Source organism: Drosophila kikkawai, chromosome X, assembly GCF_030179895.1.
Source record: "Drosophila kikkawai strain 14028-0561.14 chromosome X, DkikHiC1v2, whole genome shotgun sequence".
NCBI classification, from domain to species: Eukaryota; Metazoa; Arthropoda; class Insecta; order Diptera; family Drosophilidae; genus Drosophila; species Drosophila kikkawai.
Genome location: NC_091733.1, coordinates 28,037,566 through 28,051,626, shown reverse-complemented (window position 1 = coordinate 28,051,626; position 14,061 = coordinate 28,037,566). Strand labels below are relative to the sequence as shown.

The following is a 14,061-nucleotide window of genomic DNA, read 5'->3' as shown; positions in this document are numbered from 1 at the left end:
ACGTAATCTCCAAGCGAGTTCTTTAATTATGCTGCACACAGCCACTCTGGGTACTGAAACTGGAACTTCAGGAGCATCAGGTGGCAGGTGGGAAAACCAGGGGCGTTGCACACACACACAGCAGTGGCTGGAGGAGCATCAGAGGAGCGTCAAAGGAGCAGAGCAAACAAAATGCTAGGCGAAAGCCGCTTACAAAACCGCAAAATGCTATGGACATCTTTTTTGGCCAGGAGAGATGTGAGGAGGTAAAAATCGAAAGGAGCGGGGAAGGACAATCGTAGCAGAGCAAGGAAAAACCCAGGAGTAGAATCCAATGGGTGGCTACGTATAGTAGTAGTGTGTAGTAGTGGCAGCCATTTTGAAGTTTGGCGCTGCGGCTTTGGTGTCTCCACATCTGGCCGGGATTACAATGGAGCACTGCACTTGTGGATGAGATACGAGACACTGGGAGACACAGAAAGGAAAACCAGACAGAGGGACAGAGGGACGTGGCTGATAAACAAACAAACAGCGATCCGGAGGGGGGAAAAAACACGAATGCCAATGCGAGAAACCAGTTTGCGTACTTAATTGCCGTTAACATGAGGCCAGGCTTCATTTTATCCAGCACTTCCGGAGGAAAACACTCGGAGAAAAAAAGAAATTTTAATAAAAATGTTGGAAAACATTTAGCACATAAATAAGCTTAAAATTCCATGGAACCTTTTTAAAAATTGGTGATAAATAATTTGTAATTTCGTAACAATAAATTTTAAAATTAAATTTAAGCTTCTGACGACTTCCCCTCAATTTTCTCAGTGTTTCTGCTGGCTTTTCTCTGGTCGTCGGTTTTTCGGTGGGGTAACATGAGCACCAAAGTGAGCCCTAGTCCTAGCCGGAGATTAGAGGGCAAACGTTGACATCTCATGGAGGTTCCTATGGCGCAATTTTTCCCTAATATTGTTCTGGTTTCACCAAACAAAAAAAAACACACACACACACACACAAAAGCCCCAGAACACAACGAATATGATGGATTTAAGCCGGGTTTCAGTGACAGTAACATCACAAAGATGGTCATTAAGCCAAGGCCAAGGCCAACAAAAAAATTCAGATAAATCAAGGAGAGAGTATAGATAGAGTGAGTATTTTTTTTAGATTTAAAATTATGAATATATTAAAGAACATCCAAGAACATATTTTAAAGAGTATAAAAACTCCATAATACAAATAGAAATACAATTTGTAAAGACAAATTTTACTTAAAATCTGACAAAACCTCTGCTAAATCCCCTTTGATTGTCAAAATTCTTGTCAATTTCATTGATAATAGAATTTAAAAAATATATAAAATTGATATCACTTACCCATTTGAATCGCCAGGTGATAGCGGTTTCAACTGTTGATCCGAACGGAGGTTGTCACTTAGGATATAATCTATAAAAAAAATAACAAAAATAAAAATAAGTATGAAACTCCTTGAATATGAACTTGAAAAGCTTTTCGAAATATTTGTCCCAAGCTTTTAGCCTCTGTAAACGTGCTGTGAAAACTCTGTTAGGGACCAAAGCTTTCGCCAAATGCGAAAAACATCGCCAAGAAAAGCTTGGGACTGAAGGACAAGGGATATTTTATGTTATTTCCCAGCTTTAAAGTTCTTTTTGAGAGAAAATTTCATGTCTGCAAATTCCCTGCGAGTAGAATTACCCTGCCTGGATAATGGTCAGAAAATATTTCCCAATTGCAAATAAATTTAGATTTGTGAAGAAATTAATGTTTAATATTTTAATTTAATAAAAACTGTATAAAAAATGTTTGAAAAATTAAAGACAAATCTATAAAAATAAAAAAAAACAATGTAAAATTTTATGACAAAATTTATAAAAATTAAATGAAATACCCAAAATCAATGGAAAAAAAATTAATTTAAAAATCTATCTAGAACTTTAAGATTTTAGAAAGTCTATTAAAATAAACCAAGAATCTATGAAAAGTGTATAAAAAATGTTTGAAAAATAAGTTAAAATTGTAAAAAAAAAATAAATAAATAAACAAATATTTACTTCCTAAACTTTTAAAAAATTAAAAAAAAAAAATTATAAATAAAATCTATGAATAAATCTATGGCTTCATATTTATAAATAATAATAAATATAATAAAAATGTAATACTAATATTAAAAAAAAAAAATGAATAATAAAAAAAATGTTATAAGTTAAAATTAGATAAAAAAAATAAATAAATAAACAAATTTTCATTTTCTAAAATTTACAATAAATAAAAAAATAACAAATTTTCATTTCCCATAAATTAAAAAAATAAAAAATATTAAATTTTATAAATTAAATCTATGAATTAATAAAAAATACATGAAAAAACTAAGGTGGAAATGGAAAATATTTACCTTAAATATAAATTTATATTTCTATAATTCCATATTTAATTTCACAAATTTTAAAAAATAAAAATCTAAATCTAAGTAGGACACTTACCCTTCTGCAGCTGGCTGGTGGGGATAAACTCCTCATGCTTCTGGTCGCCCTTCTCCTCGTACTTGAGCTTGTAGTCGGAATGCTTTCGGAGGGACATCAGCAGCGATTGTGTGCGCGGCGGAATCTCTGGCGGCGCCGGTTCCGGCGGTGGCTCCTCCGATTCCCTTCCGCTGCTGTTGCTACAATTTCCACCACGCCCCAGGACAAACTCATCGCCGCTATCCTCCGGCTGGAGCAGCTGCTTCACAGCGGTTATCTGGGAGAGCTGCTGCTGTTGATGATGATGTTGGGAATCGCTGCTGGAACTGGTCATTCCGCTGAGACGATTCAATGTACTTCTTGCTGCTCCACCGCCACTCCTATGACTGCGATTGCTGGACGCTGCTGTCGAAGATGAAGCCGATGCCGGCAGCAAAACATTATCAAGGGCATTATCCTCGCCGGAAAATTTGGAGCTCAGAAAGGGATTTGTACTGCGCGGCGAGGCAACGGCAGCGACACTGGCGGCACCTCCTGGTCCATTCTGGACACTACTGCCGCTGCTGCTGCTGTTCGGAAAGAGGCCCAGATTTGCATTGGTCTGATACTTGCCCGCCGAGACGGTGGACACCAGTTTCATGGGCGAGCCGCCGCCCATCGATGAGCGTTGCTGGTGCGGCTGGGCGTAGGTCACCTCGGGTGCGGGTGCGGGTGTTATGGCAACGGGAACGTTGACAGTGGCCGGTGCTACCGGTGGGATATCGCCGGGTGACGTATTCTCCAGGACATGGCGATCGCGATGACGTAGATAATCCGGTTCGCAGTCAGAATTATAGTGTTCCATGCCTGGGGGAGGGAAGATGAAGCAAAGATCGGATTTAAATTTAAAAGAATTTAAGTTAAATTTTAAAAAAGTATCTTAAATCATTTTTTAAACAATTTTTACAATATGAAATAATTATATATTACAACATTTTTGTCTGGATTTTTTAAGCCCACTAAAATAACAGAAAATTAAGGAAAATTAATAAAAATACAAAAAATCAAATCTACATTTTAGGGTGTCTAAAAGTATGCTACAAAACCCCTAATCTTATCATAAAAGAAAATTTAAAATATCATAGCATACTTTTGGAAGGACTAAAAAAAATGTTAGTTTTTAAATTCCTTTATTTCAAATATCATAGCATACTTTTGGCAGGAATTTTTATTTTAAATTATTAATAAATAAAATATAAAATATAAATATTTAAAGTCCTTTATTTAAAATATAAGAAACCATAAGAAAACAAGATTTAAAATCAACTGAAAAAGGCGAAAAAGTATGCTTTAGATTTGAACAACATAAAAAATATAAGATTTTAAAAGGGAACTTTAATTTTAAGCGACTTTAAAATGTAAAAAAAATATAAGCAAGATTTTTCCAGAGTAACTTAAGTCTCTTGAGAAGCTGTAATGTGCTTGATATATTTTCTCTAAAATTTGGTATATAGTGAAAAAAAGAAATCTTTGAAAAAAAATAAACCATAAAAGCCTATATATCCTATAAAGATAAAATCTTTCCATATGCTCCACATGTACAATTTAAGTTGGACTCTACAGTTTAACACAGTTTACAAAATTTCCCTGCCCGCCTGACGCAGTTCTCCCAGTCGCTATTTGTTTTTCCGCAGCGGAATGCCTGCCTGCCTGCTCTTGGCTTTTCAATTTTCCCGCGAGACTTAACGGCCGGGCAAACAATTTGCGAGACGTCCATTGGAGTTGGTCGTCGTCGCGTTCGTCCGAGCGTTATTAGGTTGTAAAAAATGAATCGTAAATTGCATTAAATATTAACAGACAATAAAATGGGCCGAAACAAATGCAGGCCCGGCCTGTTAAAGGAGGCGCGCGTTCGTTCGCCTCGGTAGCCGCTGCGATTTGCGTTTTATGCTTCGATTAAGTTCGCTCCGGGGGAGTCGATGGGGGGCGGAGGGCGGGGCATGGCATAATGTTGGGAGGATGTGCCATTGTATCGGCCATTAGGCCAGTGCTGCCAACTTGATTGTAATTGAATTTGCGCACTGCTGACGTTCGCGGTGCTGCCCACCGGAGATTTGTGAGCACAGTGGGGATTCCCCAAAAAAAGATATGGGGTTATTTCACCAAACAAATTAAAAAAAATGTTTAAAAATTCTTCAAAGTAGATTTCTTTGGAAAAAAATCTCGAATTAAATATTAAACCTAAAAAATATATGTTTTTAATCCTAATGGCCAAAATCCACTGTTAGATAGCATAGCAATTTACTCAATTCAATCAGAGGACTGTCAGGAGTGTGCCCCCTCATCATCATCATCATCACGTCTTGGCCTTCTCCATTTCAATGGCCCGCAATTGGTATCGATTTGTGTCCAGGATAAGCCAGGATAGTTGGTTACCCCAACATCCTGCCTGGACACAGTTGCGGCAGTTGTTGAATAATTCAATTAAATAAAATAATGAATATTTACTGGCTTTGGCCAACTGGCAAATCGCATTTGACCGCCACACACCGCACGTCGCCCCCTTAATATCCGATCTAAATATAAAAGGAAACCCTTCACAATAAATGTGGACTACACTGGGAGATTGGAAATTTATTTTATAAATCAAAATTAAATAGCCAAACTTTTAAAAATCCATTAAAAATATTTAAAAAAAATTATTAAAATAAAAAAAAATAATAAAAAATATTATTACAAATTTGTGAATAATTTATGAATAATTTATAAATAATTTATGAAAAATGTTTATAAAAAAAATACAAAAACTATAAGAAAGCTATAGAAACGTGATGGAGTAAAATGTAAGACATATTTATAAAAAAAACTAGACCAAAATTTAATTAAAAAATTTATATAAAAAATTTAAAATTTTAGAAAATGTATAAAAAATAAACGAGAAGAATTTATGAAAAATGTATAAATTTACGAAAAATCTGCAACATTTTAATTTAACAATCTATATAAAAAAATTTAAAATTTTAGAAAATTAATAAAATGAAAGAGAAGAATTAATGAAAAATTTATAAAAAATGTTTTGGAAAATTAAAGACAAATCAATAAAAAAAATCTATGAAATACTTAATAACCAATTTATACAATTTTTTTCTAAGATAAAAAAAAATTAACGTTTATTAATTTTTAAAAAATTAAAATTAAAAATATTTAATTAAAATAAAAAACCATTGAAATATCAAATCAAATTCCATGCCAACTTTGATTCTTAGGTCTTGTCTGTAATCATAGCCTCCTGAGATTAAATTTCAAAAATATCTAGAAAAATTCTTAAAAATTTAGATCACATTATCCTTGACATCGAACAAACGCTCCTGTCACTGGGCAAGCCTATAGGCCCCAGCCTGAATACATTCAGTTTGCAGCCAGAGCTCGTCTGGGGCACAACAACTTCTATTTCGGCTTAAAAATGTTCCAAAAATGATCAAAATTCTCAGTGAAAAAGGTAAAGAAAAATAGTGAAACAAAAAAATGCAATTTTTTTGTAATAACAAAATTTTGTTGTAGATGTAATTGTGTGGATTGTGTTGAATTGTCGTTGCGTTAATTTTGATTTAAGGCTGCGCTAAACGAATAAATATTTTTGGAACTGGAAATAGGCTGGGTGGTAAGAGAAAAAGTCTAAATTTTAATTGATTTCTTTTTAATAAATCACTATTTTTACCTAGTTGCAGAGCGCGTACACTACAATATACTGAATTATTATTTCGTTGCGTCTAATTGTTGTTAATATTCTCTAATGGTGGCAAAAACGTAAGCATAGAATATTATATATAAAAACATAATAAATTATCTTCTTTCAGACTGGTTAAATCGTTACGTTTATGTAAATTTGTAAATGCATTGATTCGATTTACACACTTTGTAAACATGTAAGTACTAATATAATACTTGATGTATGCTATTTTAAATAGATATTAATTTTTTAGCTATATTCTACACCATCTGTTGATGGGACCCGTGCAGCCTGGCATCTGGATTTAAGTCTTCTTTATAATATTTGGTTTCCCTTTCTTTCTGGAGGTTTAATAAATAATTGAAAAAGTAAATTTTGTAAATAAATTACATGAAAACTATGGAAATTCAATGACTGATCGATAAAAAGAGAAAGATAAAAATGTAAATAAATAAAATCTTAAAAAAAATCTATGAAAAAGCTTTAAAAAACCTATAAAAAATCATAAGATCTTAACCCTAGACGGTCATGCTTATTTTTCCTACGTTCAGGTTATGCTTCGTCGAATCGACGACGCCAATTTTAAAATAAGTATAATTGTTAAAAAACAAACAAATATTGTAAAAAAAAATTTTACATCGTTTAATTCAACATTTTAACTGTTCAAAATTAGAAATAATAATTCATTCTCATATTAAGAATATACTTAAAAACTAAAAATAAAAAACGACCTTTATTCCATTTTTCGATCTTTTGTGATTTTGCGTCGTCGAATCGACGAAGCATGACCGTCTAGGGTTAATAAAAAATGTAAATAAAATATAAGAAAAATCCCCGATAAATCGATAAAAAAAATTTGATGAAAAATCTTTTTATTAAATTAAAAATCTATGAAAAAATTATATAAAAAAATATATAAAAAAATATATAAAAAAATATATAAAAAAAAATTATTAAAAAAAATATATACAAAAAATATTCAAAATAAAAGATTAAAAAAATCTAAAAAAAAAAAATAAAAATCTCATTTCAAAATTCCCTTAAAAAAGGTTACTTTTTGTAAAGCTTCCAGTACTTACTTGCCAATTGCTGACTCTGCAGGAGAAGCTGTGCCAGCAGCTGGGTATCAAACGCCGTCGCCTGCCCGGTGTTCTGGTACTCATCCTCGCTGCTGCTGCCATAGCCATGGCCCAAACCGTGACTGAGGCCATGGCCCAGCCCATGACCGTGACCGTGTCGATGACTGTGCCATTCCGCTGAACGCTGGCGTCGCAGCTGCTCGCCGCCACCTCCACCGCCGCCGCCTATGGAGCCGGAACCGATTCCCGCTCCTCCAATACCGCCGGACGAGGAGTAGTAGTACTCACTGCCGGCAGCACTGCCGCCGCGTTTACGGCCAATTGTGCCAGAGTGACTGCTGGACATGACTCTCGCTCTCTGTCTCTCTCTCTTTGCTAGCTAATGGGGATCCAAAAGTGTCCCCCGGAATTGCCGCCTTGAATCGAACTTCTAGGCAGGTGACTGCTCCTTCTGCTGCTGCTTCAGCCACGTTATTTGTCCTCGTAGGGCCAGCATTTTTTGTTGGAGTTGTAGTTGTTTTCCCGAGCTGACCAGGCAGGCGCCGCCAGGAGTGGTGTGGTCCAAGTCCATGCGGTCCAGTCCACCAGGCTGGCGCTGCTTTAAGTGCTTAACCGAATTAACGCTGAAACGATAAAAACGACAAAGTGTCAGTAGGGGGGAGGGTAAAAGATAAAGCCATAAATGCACGAAAATGAAAATAAATAGCAGCCGGTACACCCGTAACCGTAACCTTCCCGGTACTTTGGCTTTGACTTTTGGACGTAAAGTGAACTTAATAGCAATTGCACAAGGGAGAGAGTCACATCATTCTGGGCATATCAGAATCTGGCCAAGAAACAGTGATGTTTTCTGGTGAAATTTATAAAGAAAAAGTCCTGATCAATGGAGTTTAGGGAAATTCTGGTTAGGAAATTGTAGGAGAATTTGAGTTTGGAATCTTGGGAGATCTTAGTTTTTTAAATTTTATAAGAAGAAAGGATGCATTGTCAAGGGAGTAGAAGGTTTAAGAATTTTTAATTTAGGTTGAATTCTAGATCTGCTAGCTAGAGTTCTTGCTTCGAGTTTTTAATATATATAAATATTTTCCAAGAAAAAAAAAATTCATATATATATATATGTAACACCCACCAACTTAAAAATCCTATAAATAATTAGATTTAAGCCTTAATATTAACCCAAAGAGCCAATTTTTATTTTAAAAAATATGGTAAATTAGAAAAATATATATTTTAATCAGGAAACCCCCTAGAATTACTCTAAAAACCAGGTTTTATCATAAAAAAATATATATTTTACACCCAACATCTAAAAAATTCTATAAATAACCAGATTTAAGCCTCCAAATTAACCCAAAATTACCAGCTTTTAGCCCAAAAGCAGCCAAGTTGGCAACACCGCCTGTTTATGGGATGCCTCCTCTTTGGCTTAGACAGACAATTTGACTTTTGATTTTGATGAGTGAGCATTTGAATGCACTAAAACACAGGAGGGGAAGGCTGGGGAAAGGCAACAGAATAGGGGATACTAAGCAGGAAAGGGAAAGCGAGCAGGGGCCAGTTGAAGGGGGAACAACACAAGTGGGTCATTACTGACAGCCTCCGCTCGATGCGGGTTAAGGCTGCCCCAGCTCAATGGCCATGCCAAAGGACGCACAAAACGACTAAAGGACTGCAGAGCCAAGCGGACACAGGACACACAGTACAAGGGACTCGGGACTCGGGACAGAAGGCACAAAGGTTAGGTTATCCTCAAGGATTGTGTGTGTTTGTGTGTGTGGCACTGTTATCTTTTATGGGACTCAACCGAGGAGGAGCAAGCAGCAGCAGTCCTCCCATTAATGTCCTACCAAATCGGAAATTGTATGGCCTATATAGCAATGCTACTACCTGTGGGATAAATATCATCAATTATGGTTCTCTCAAAGTTTTCAAATAAATTCAATTAAATAACATACGGACTTTGCTATCTGTGCCTCTTTGGAAATGTTATTAAATTAAAGTCAAGCCTTAAGTTGGATAAATGTGTGAGCTGCTTAACAGGTTTTTGTTTTGTTAAAAAACTACAGAAATCCATTTAAGCTTTTTTTTTTTGTTCTGAGCGTTTTAATTGCTTAAAATATTAAGAGTTTTTTTTTTAAGTAGATCTCTCTGTTTACAATTTAAAAAGATTTTTTTTTATTTATCCCATTTTTCTATAATTCTTTGTTGAGAAACTATAGGTTTTCTTTAATAATTTACACATTGGTTGGTGTTTTACATACATTGTATTGTTGTTGTTGTATTGTTGTTGTTGAATTGTTGTATTTTGTCTTAATTGGTGTATTTCCTGGTGCTTTTGTATACTCATTAGCGGAATTTCATATATAATATTTAGAAAATAAATATATTATATGTTACATTGCAAAAGTTGTTGGTGTATTATTTTGAACATAAATTTCACCAATGTTGGTGTGCTCACTTGTGTGCTCAGATTGCTCAGTTCGGCTTAGGGATTAGGTATTAATAATTGATGCTGATATATATTAATGATAAAACAAATTAAACAACCTTCTGAAGGCCGCTTTTTCTCCCACGCATTGCCTGCTATGCACAAGCAATTTTAAACAAGAGAATTTCTTTGAAAATAAAGAGAAAAAAGAAGCCCCATATTCAGGAATGACACCCAAAGAAATGCAATCAACAAGAAAATCGAATTCTAATGTACCCAAAACACAAAACCACAAAATAAAAAAAATAAAAGAAGACCACACACACGCCTTTGAGTGCTCTGTGTGTGTGTGATATTGTGTAACCGAGTATGTGGCTCCTTTGGCAAACAAGACTTAATCGAATGCAACTGCACTTGCATTGCAATAGTCGAGAGTTCAAGTCAAGTCCAAATCGGCATCTGTGACTATACTATATATTTTCTTTTTTTTCTGCCTTTCAGAAGCCTGATGACCCCCGAAAAAAAAACACTCACATTACCCCTAGATCTGGTGCAATATTCTCCTCCATCGGGCAAATGCACAATTTTGGCCTGCAAAATGCATATTTGTGGCATCCATTTGTATTGCTTTGTTGGTCCAAAGTCCAAAGTCCGAAAGATAATCAAATACGCATTTCTTTCTCTCTTACCCTCTAATGAACAAAGTTTCAGGGTTGCCAAGTTGACTTTTTGAGATGTCTTTGAAGGTTGGAAGCAAGAAAATTCTATGCAAAGTGGAGGTATTTTTACTAAAAAGGTTGTAAGGTTTTGTAATTTTTGCTGGAACCTATCAAAAAAAGTTGCCATCATCTGCATGAAAAGCGAGCAGTGTAGCCATCTGGGTTTTTTTTTACGATTTTTTATTTTTAGAAATAGAAACAGGTTATGTACTAGAAGCTCTAATTAAGCTCCTTAATATATCAGAATGATAAATTTATTTTCTAAATTTATTCTCAATATTTGAAATAGATTTTCCTACAACCCTAGCTGGCAACACTGGCAATGGTAAAAATGGTACCCAAAATGGTAAAAGCAGCTCCCAGCATCAATTGCAATTTTAAAGTGCTGCCAGGAACTTGGCTAACGAATTAAGAGCAAAATATTATATGCCTGGCAAAATGTTGCATAAAGTGGCGGGGTGTGCAAAAAGGGGGGGGATGGGGCGGCGTAGAGCTGTGGGCTGGTGGTGTTGCAGCATGGGGTGCACGCAATTATTTTGCATGCTCCATTTTAACAATTTGGAGAAAGAAATGTGAGAGCCAGTGAAATGCGAAAATGAATGAATGAATGGCCGACTGAATGTTTGCTCCATCTTGCTTCCGCAAATGCAGGCCATCTCGCTTGCTCTGGGATAGAGAAAGTGGGACATTAAAGACTCTGCACTGGGAGAAAAACATTATAAATACACATTATAAATAAAATAAATACCTAACGTTAATATTTGCAATATTAATAAAAAAAAATTAAAAAATAGATTTTAATAAAATTTAAGAACAATAAAATAAATATAATAAATACATTAAAAATAAATATAAACAATACATTTTAAAAAAATTAAAAAATACATTAAAAAAATTAAAAAATACATTTGAAAAAATTTAAAAAATACATTTAAAAAAAATTAAAAAATATATTAATAAATTCATTCACAAATACATTAAAAAATACATTAAAAAAATTTAAAAAATACATTAAAAATAAATTTTGTTCATAAAAATAAATTTTGAAACTTTTTTTATTATGGATTTCCATTTCTTTAATGTTTTATCAGATTTTTTAAGCTTTTTAAAACGATAATTTTTTTTATTCTATGTTTGATTTATTAAATATTAATTATTTTACTAATTTTGACACGAAAATCAACCGTATTTCCCCCCTTCAGTGTAGCACTCGGCATTTTCCTATGCATGCTTAAGTACGTCATACAACAACAACACCAACATCATCAACAACAACAACAACAATAAGAAAAACAACTACAACTACGAAAAATGCCACAAGGAGCCAAGAAAATATTGAGTTAACCCAACCAGCGTTGCCCTAAAAGTATGCAATGAAATGTTATTTTCCTCATTTCCACAAAAACTTTCAACTTCTGCAGAGAGAGGGTTAAGAGACCTCTACCCCCACCACTTAACCCTCCTCTCCAGTCCCACAGCTTAACCACCCGGCAGCTGCCTTTAACATTAATCCACAAGCGGAAACTTCGTCGCGCCGCGCCGTTGGTATTATTTTATCTCTGGTCTTAAATTAATTTGCAGCCCAAAGAAGAGCTTTTTTAGGTTCTTAGCTCACTTGAGCAATGACCTCAAAAGACAGTAGTAATTGTGGGTAAAAGAAAACTAGTTTAATTTTATTTACTTCTAAGAAATGTTTTTTACAACTCTTAAAACCTCAAAAAAACCCAGCAAAAAATTAAGCAAAACAAAAAAGACTCAGCACACATTTGGTTTAATTAAAATTCCTTTGATAGTTGTGGCTTAACCTTTTACCTTTTCGATACTTAATGAATGCCAAATTGTATAGAGACTTAACCTCTTGCTTATATAGTATATATACTACACATATCCTTTTTCATTCGAATTCAGCAATTTCATTCTGTGTGGCCTCTGCAGGACGATCGACGCATTTCCCCTGACATCAATCGCTCGTCATTGTTTTCAGCCGCAATATTTATGCAAAGAGCAGTGTGTGTGCGTGTAAGAGATATATGGTAGATATATATCTGTTTTACTGGGTCTGGGGGAACTGAATCATGTATATATATATCCAATGACAATGGAACCACAAGCTCTCTATGCCCTCTTTCTGGCTGGCGTTGTGTTGTGTCGACCGCAAAACGTTTAATTACATGTCAAAATGCGAAATGCATTGAACAAGACACAGGAACCCATAGCACTCAGTGCTTTCCTTGCTCTCCCGCACATTTCCCATCGCATTTCCCCCCCTCCCAGAATTTTCCATTTTCCACTTCCTCTAGCAACCAAGCCAAACGCTTCCTGAGCCGCCATCATCAGCAGCAGCAGCAGCAGCAGCAAAAGCAGCGTTGTTTTATAGATAAAGCAACGCGTTACACAGCTCCAAATTTTGTATTATGAGTGAACATGGGAAAAACAACCTCATTATCAACACAGGCACACAGGCACACACTCACACATACACACAGGCAACATAGGCCAGGACATGACGCGCTCACACATGTCTGTTACATGAATAAATATATTTTTTTACAGTTAAACAGAGGCTTAGTTTTTTTAGAGGGAATAGTGTGGAGGGATAAGGCTTTAATTTTAGGGCTTTAAATATTTCTTTTAAGTATAAAAATATTATTATTATTATTAAAAATATTAAATATTACAGCTTACAAAATATATTAAGATAAACAAGTTTAAAATAAGAGTACAAAGCAATAATCCATAGAAATATGATAATAAAAACAAGAAAGAAAGCTAACTTTGGAAAGCCGAAGCTTGTATACCCTTGTAAAATCGGATTAAAGAATCGTGCATATATATAAAATGTATATTAAAATTTATTATTAAATATTTTTAGATTAATGAGTTAGGATTTTAATGGCAAGCCGGCTGGCTTTTTGGCCTCTTATGACTTAAAAATAAACGCAATCTTTAAGTTAATATTTACGATATTTTATATGGTAAAAACATCATAACTAAGCCAAAAAATTATTAAATTCAGTTCGGAAAACTTTTCTATGCTCGTTTTTTCAAAGTCAACAAATCTGCATACTAAATTTTAAATTTTTGAAAATCAAATTTTTTTCAAATTTTTTTGTACAATATTATCGTTAATTTTGTGGAAAAAATTTTCGAAATATTTTTTCTCCCAAAACATGTCTAGTTCGACTCGCCTGTTGATGCTGATCAAGAATATATATGATTTATAGGGTCGGAAATGACTCCTTCGCTTACTAAAATCATAATATCCCTCAAGAAGCCCTGAAATATTCGATTTCTTTAATCGATATTTTATATGTTAATTTTTGGATAAATCAAAGTCTAAAAACACCATAACTCAGCCAAAAAAGCATTTAATTCAATTCGGAAAGCTTTTCTGTGCTAGTTTTTTCTAGGTCAACAAAACTGCTTGTTAAATTTAATTTAATTAATTTTAGAAAATCAAATTTTTTTCAATTTTTATTGTTGACAAATTTAACGATAAAATAAGAAAAAAAAATTTTCAAAATTATTTTTACCCCAAACATGTCTAGATCGACTCGTTTTCTATTGCTGATCAAGAATATATATGGTTTATAGGGTCGGAAATGAGTGCTTCATTGCGTTACTAGGTTTTGGATGCTATTATAATATTTAATAAATTTTATAATTATAAAAGTAA

The 14,061-nt window shown here is 34.1% G+C and overlaps 1 protein-coding gene and 1 long non-coding RNA gene across 6 annotated transcripts in view; one reads left to right on the top strand and one right to left on the bottom strand.

Moving 5' to 3' along the window:
* The window catches only part of Ten-a (tenascin accessory), a 176,664-nt gene extending 168,968 nt beyond the window's left edge, over positions 1-7,696 (bottom strand). For all 3 annotated transcript variants that reach the window (XR_011445486.1, XM_070287770.1, XM_070287771.1), the window contains exons 1-3: positions 7,239-7,696; positions 2,472-3,296; positions 1,347-1,416 (exon numbers count right to left, since the gene is read on the bottom strand). Coding sequence is in view for 2 of the 3 variants with exons in the window: in XM_070287770.1 (XP_070143871.1) it covers positions 1,347-1,416; positions 2,472-3,296; positions 7,239-7,584 (1,241 nt within the window). In the remaining variant the exon portion in view is untranslated. The remainder of the gene's footprint in view (positions 1-1,346; positions 1,417-2,471; positions 3,297-7,238) is intronic.
* Positions 5,774-6,532, top strand: LOC108076026 (uncharacterized). 3 transcript variants are annotated; one of them, XR_001770756.3, is made up of 5 exons: positions 5,774-5,928; positions 5,991-6,090; positions 6,158-6,236; positions 6,287-6,355; positions 6,413-6,532. It is a non-coding gene; the product is annotated as an uncharacterized lncRNA (long non-coding RNA). The 3 variants fall into 3 exon arrangements; XR_001770754.3 differs by having other exon boundaries at positions 6,152-6,236; XR_001770755.3 differs by having other exon boundaries at positions 6,152-6,236; positions 6,398-6,532.
* Positions 7,697-14,061: the final 6,365 nt, after the last annotated feature.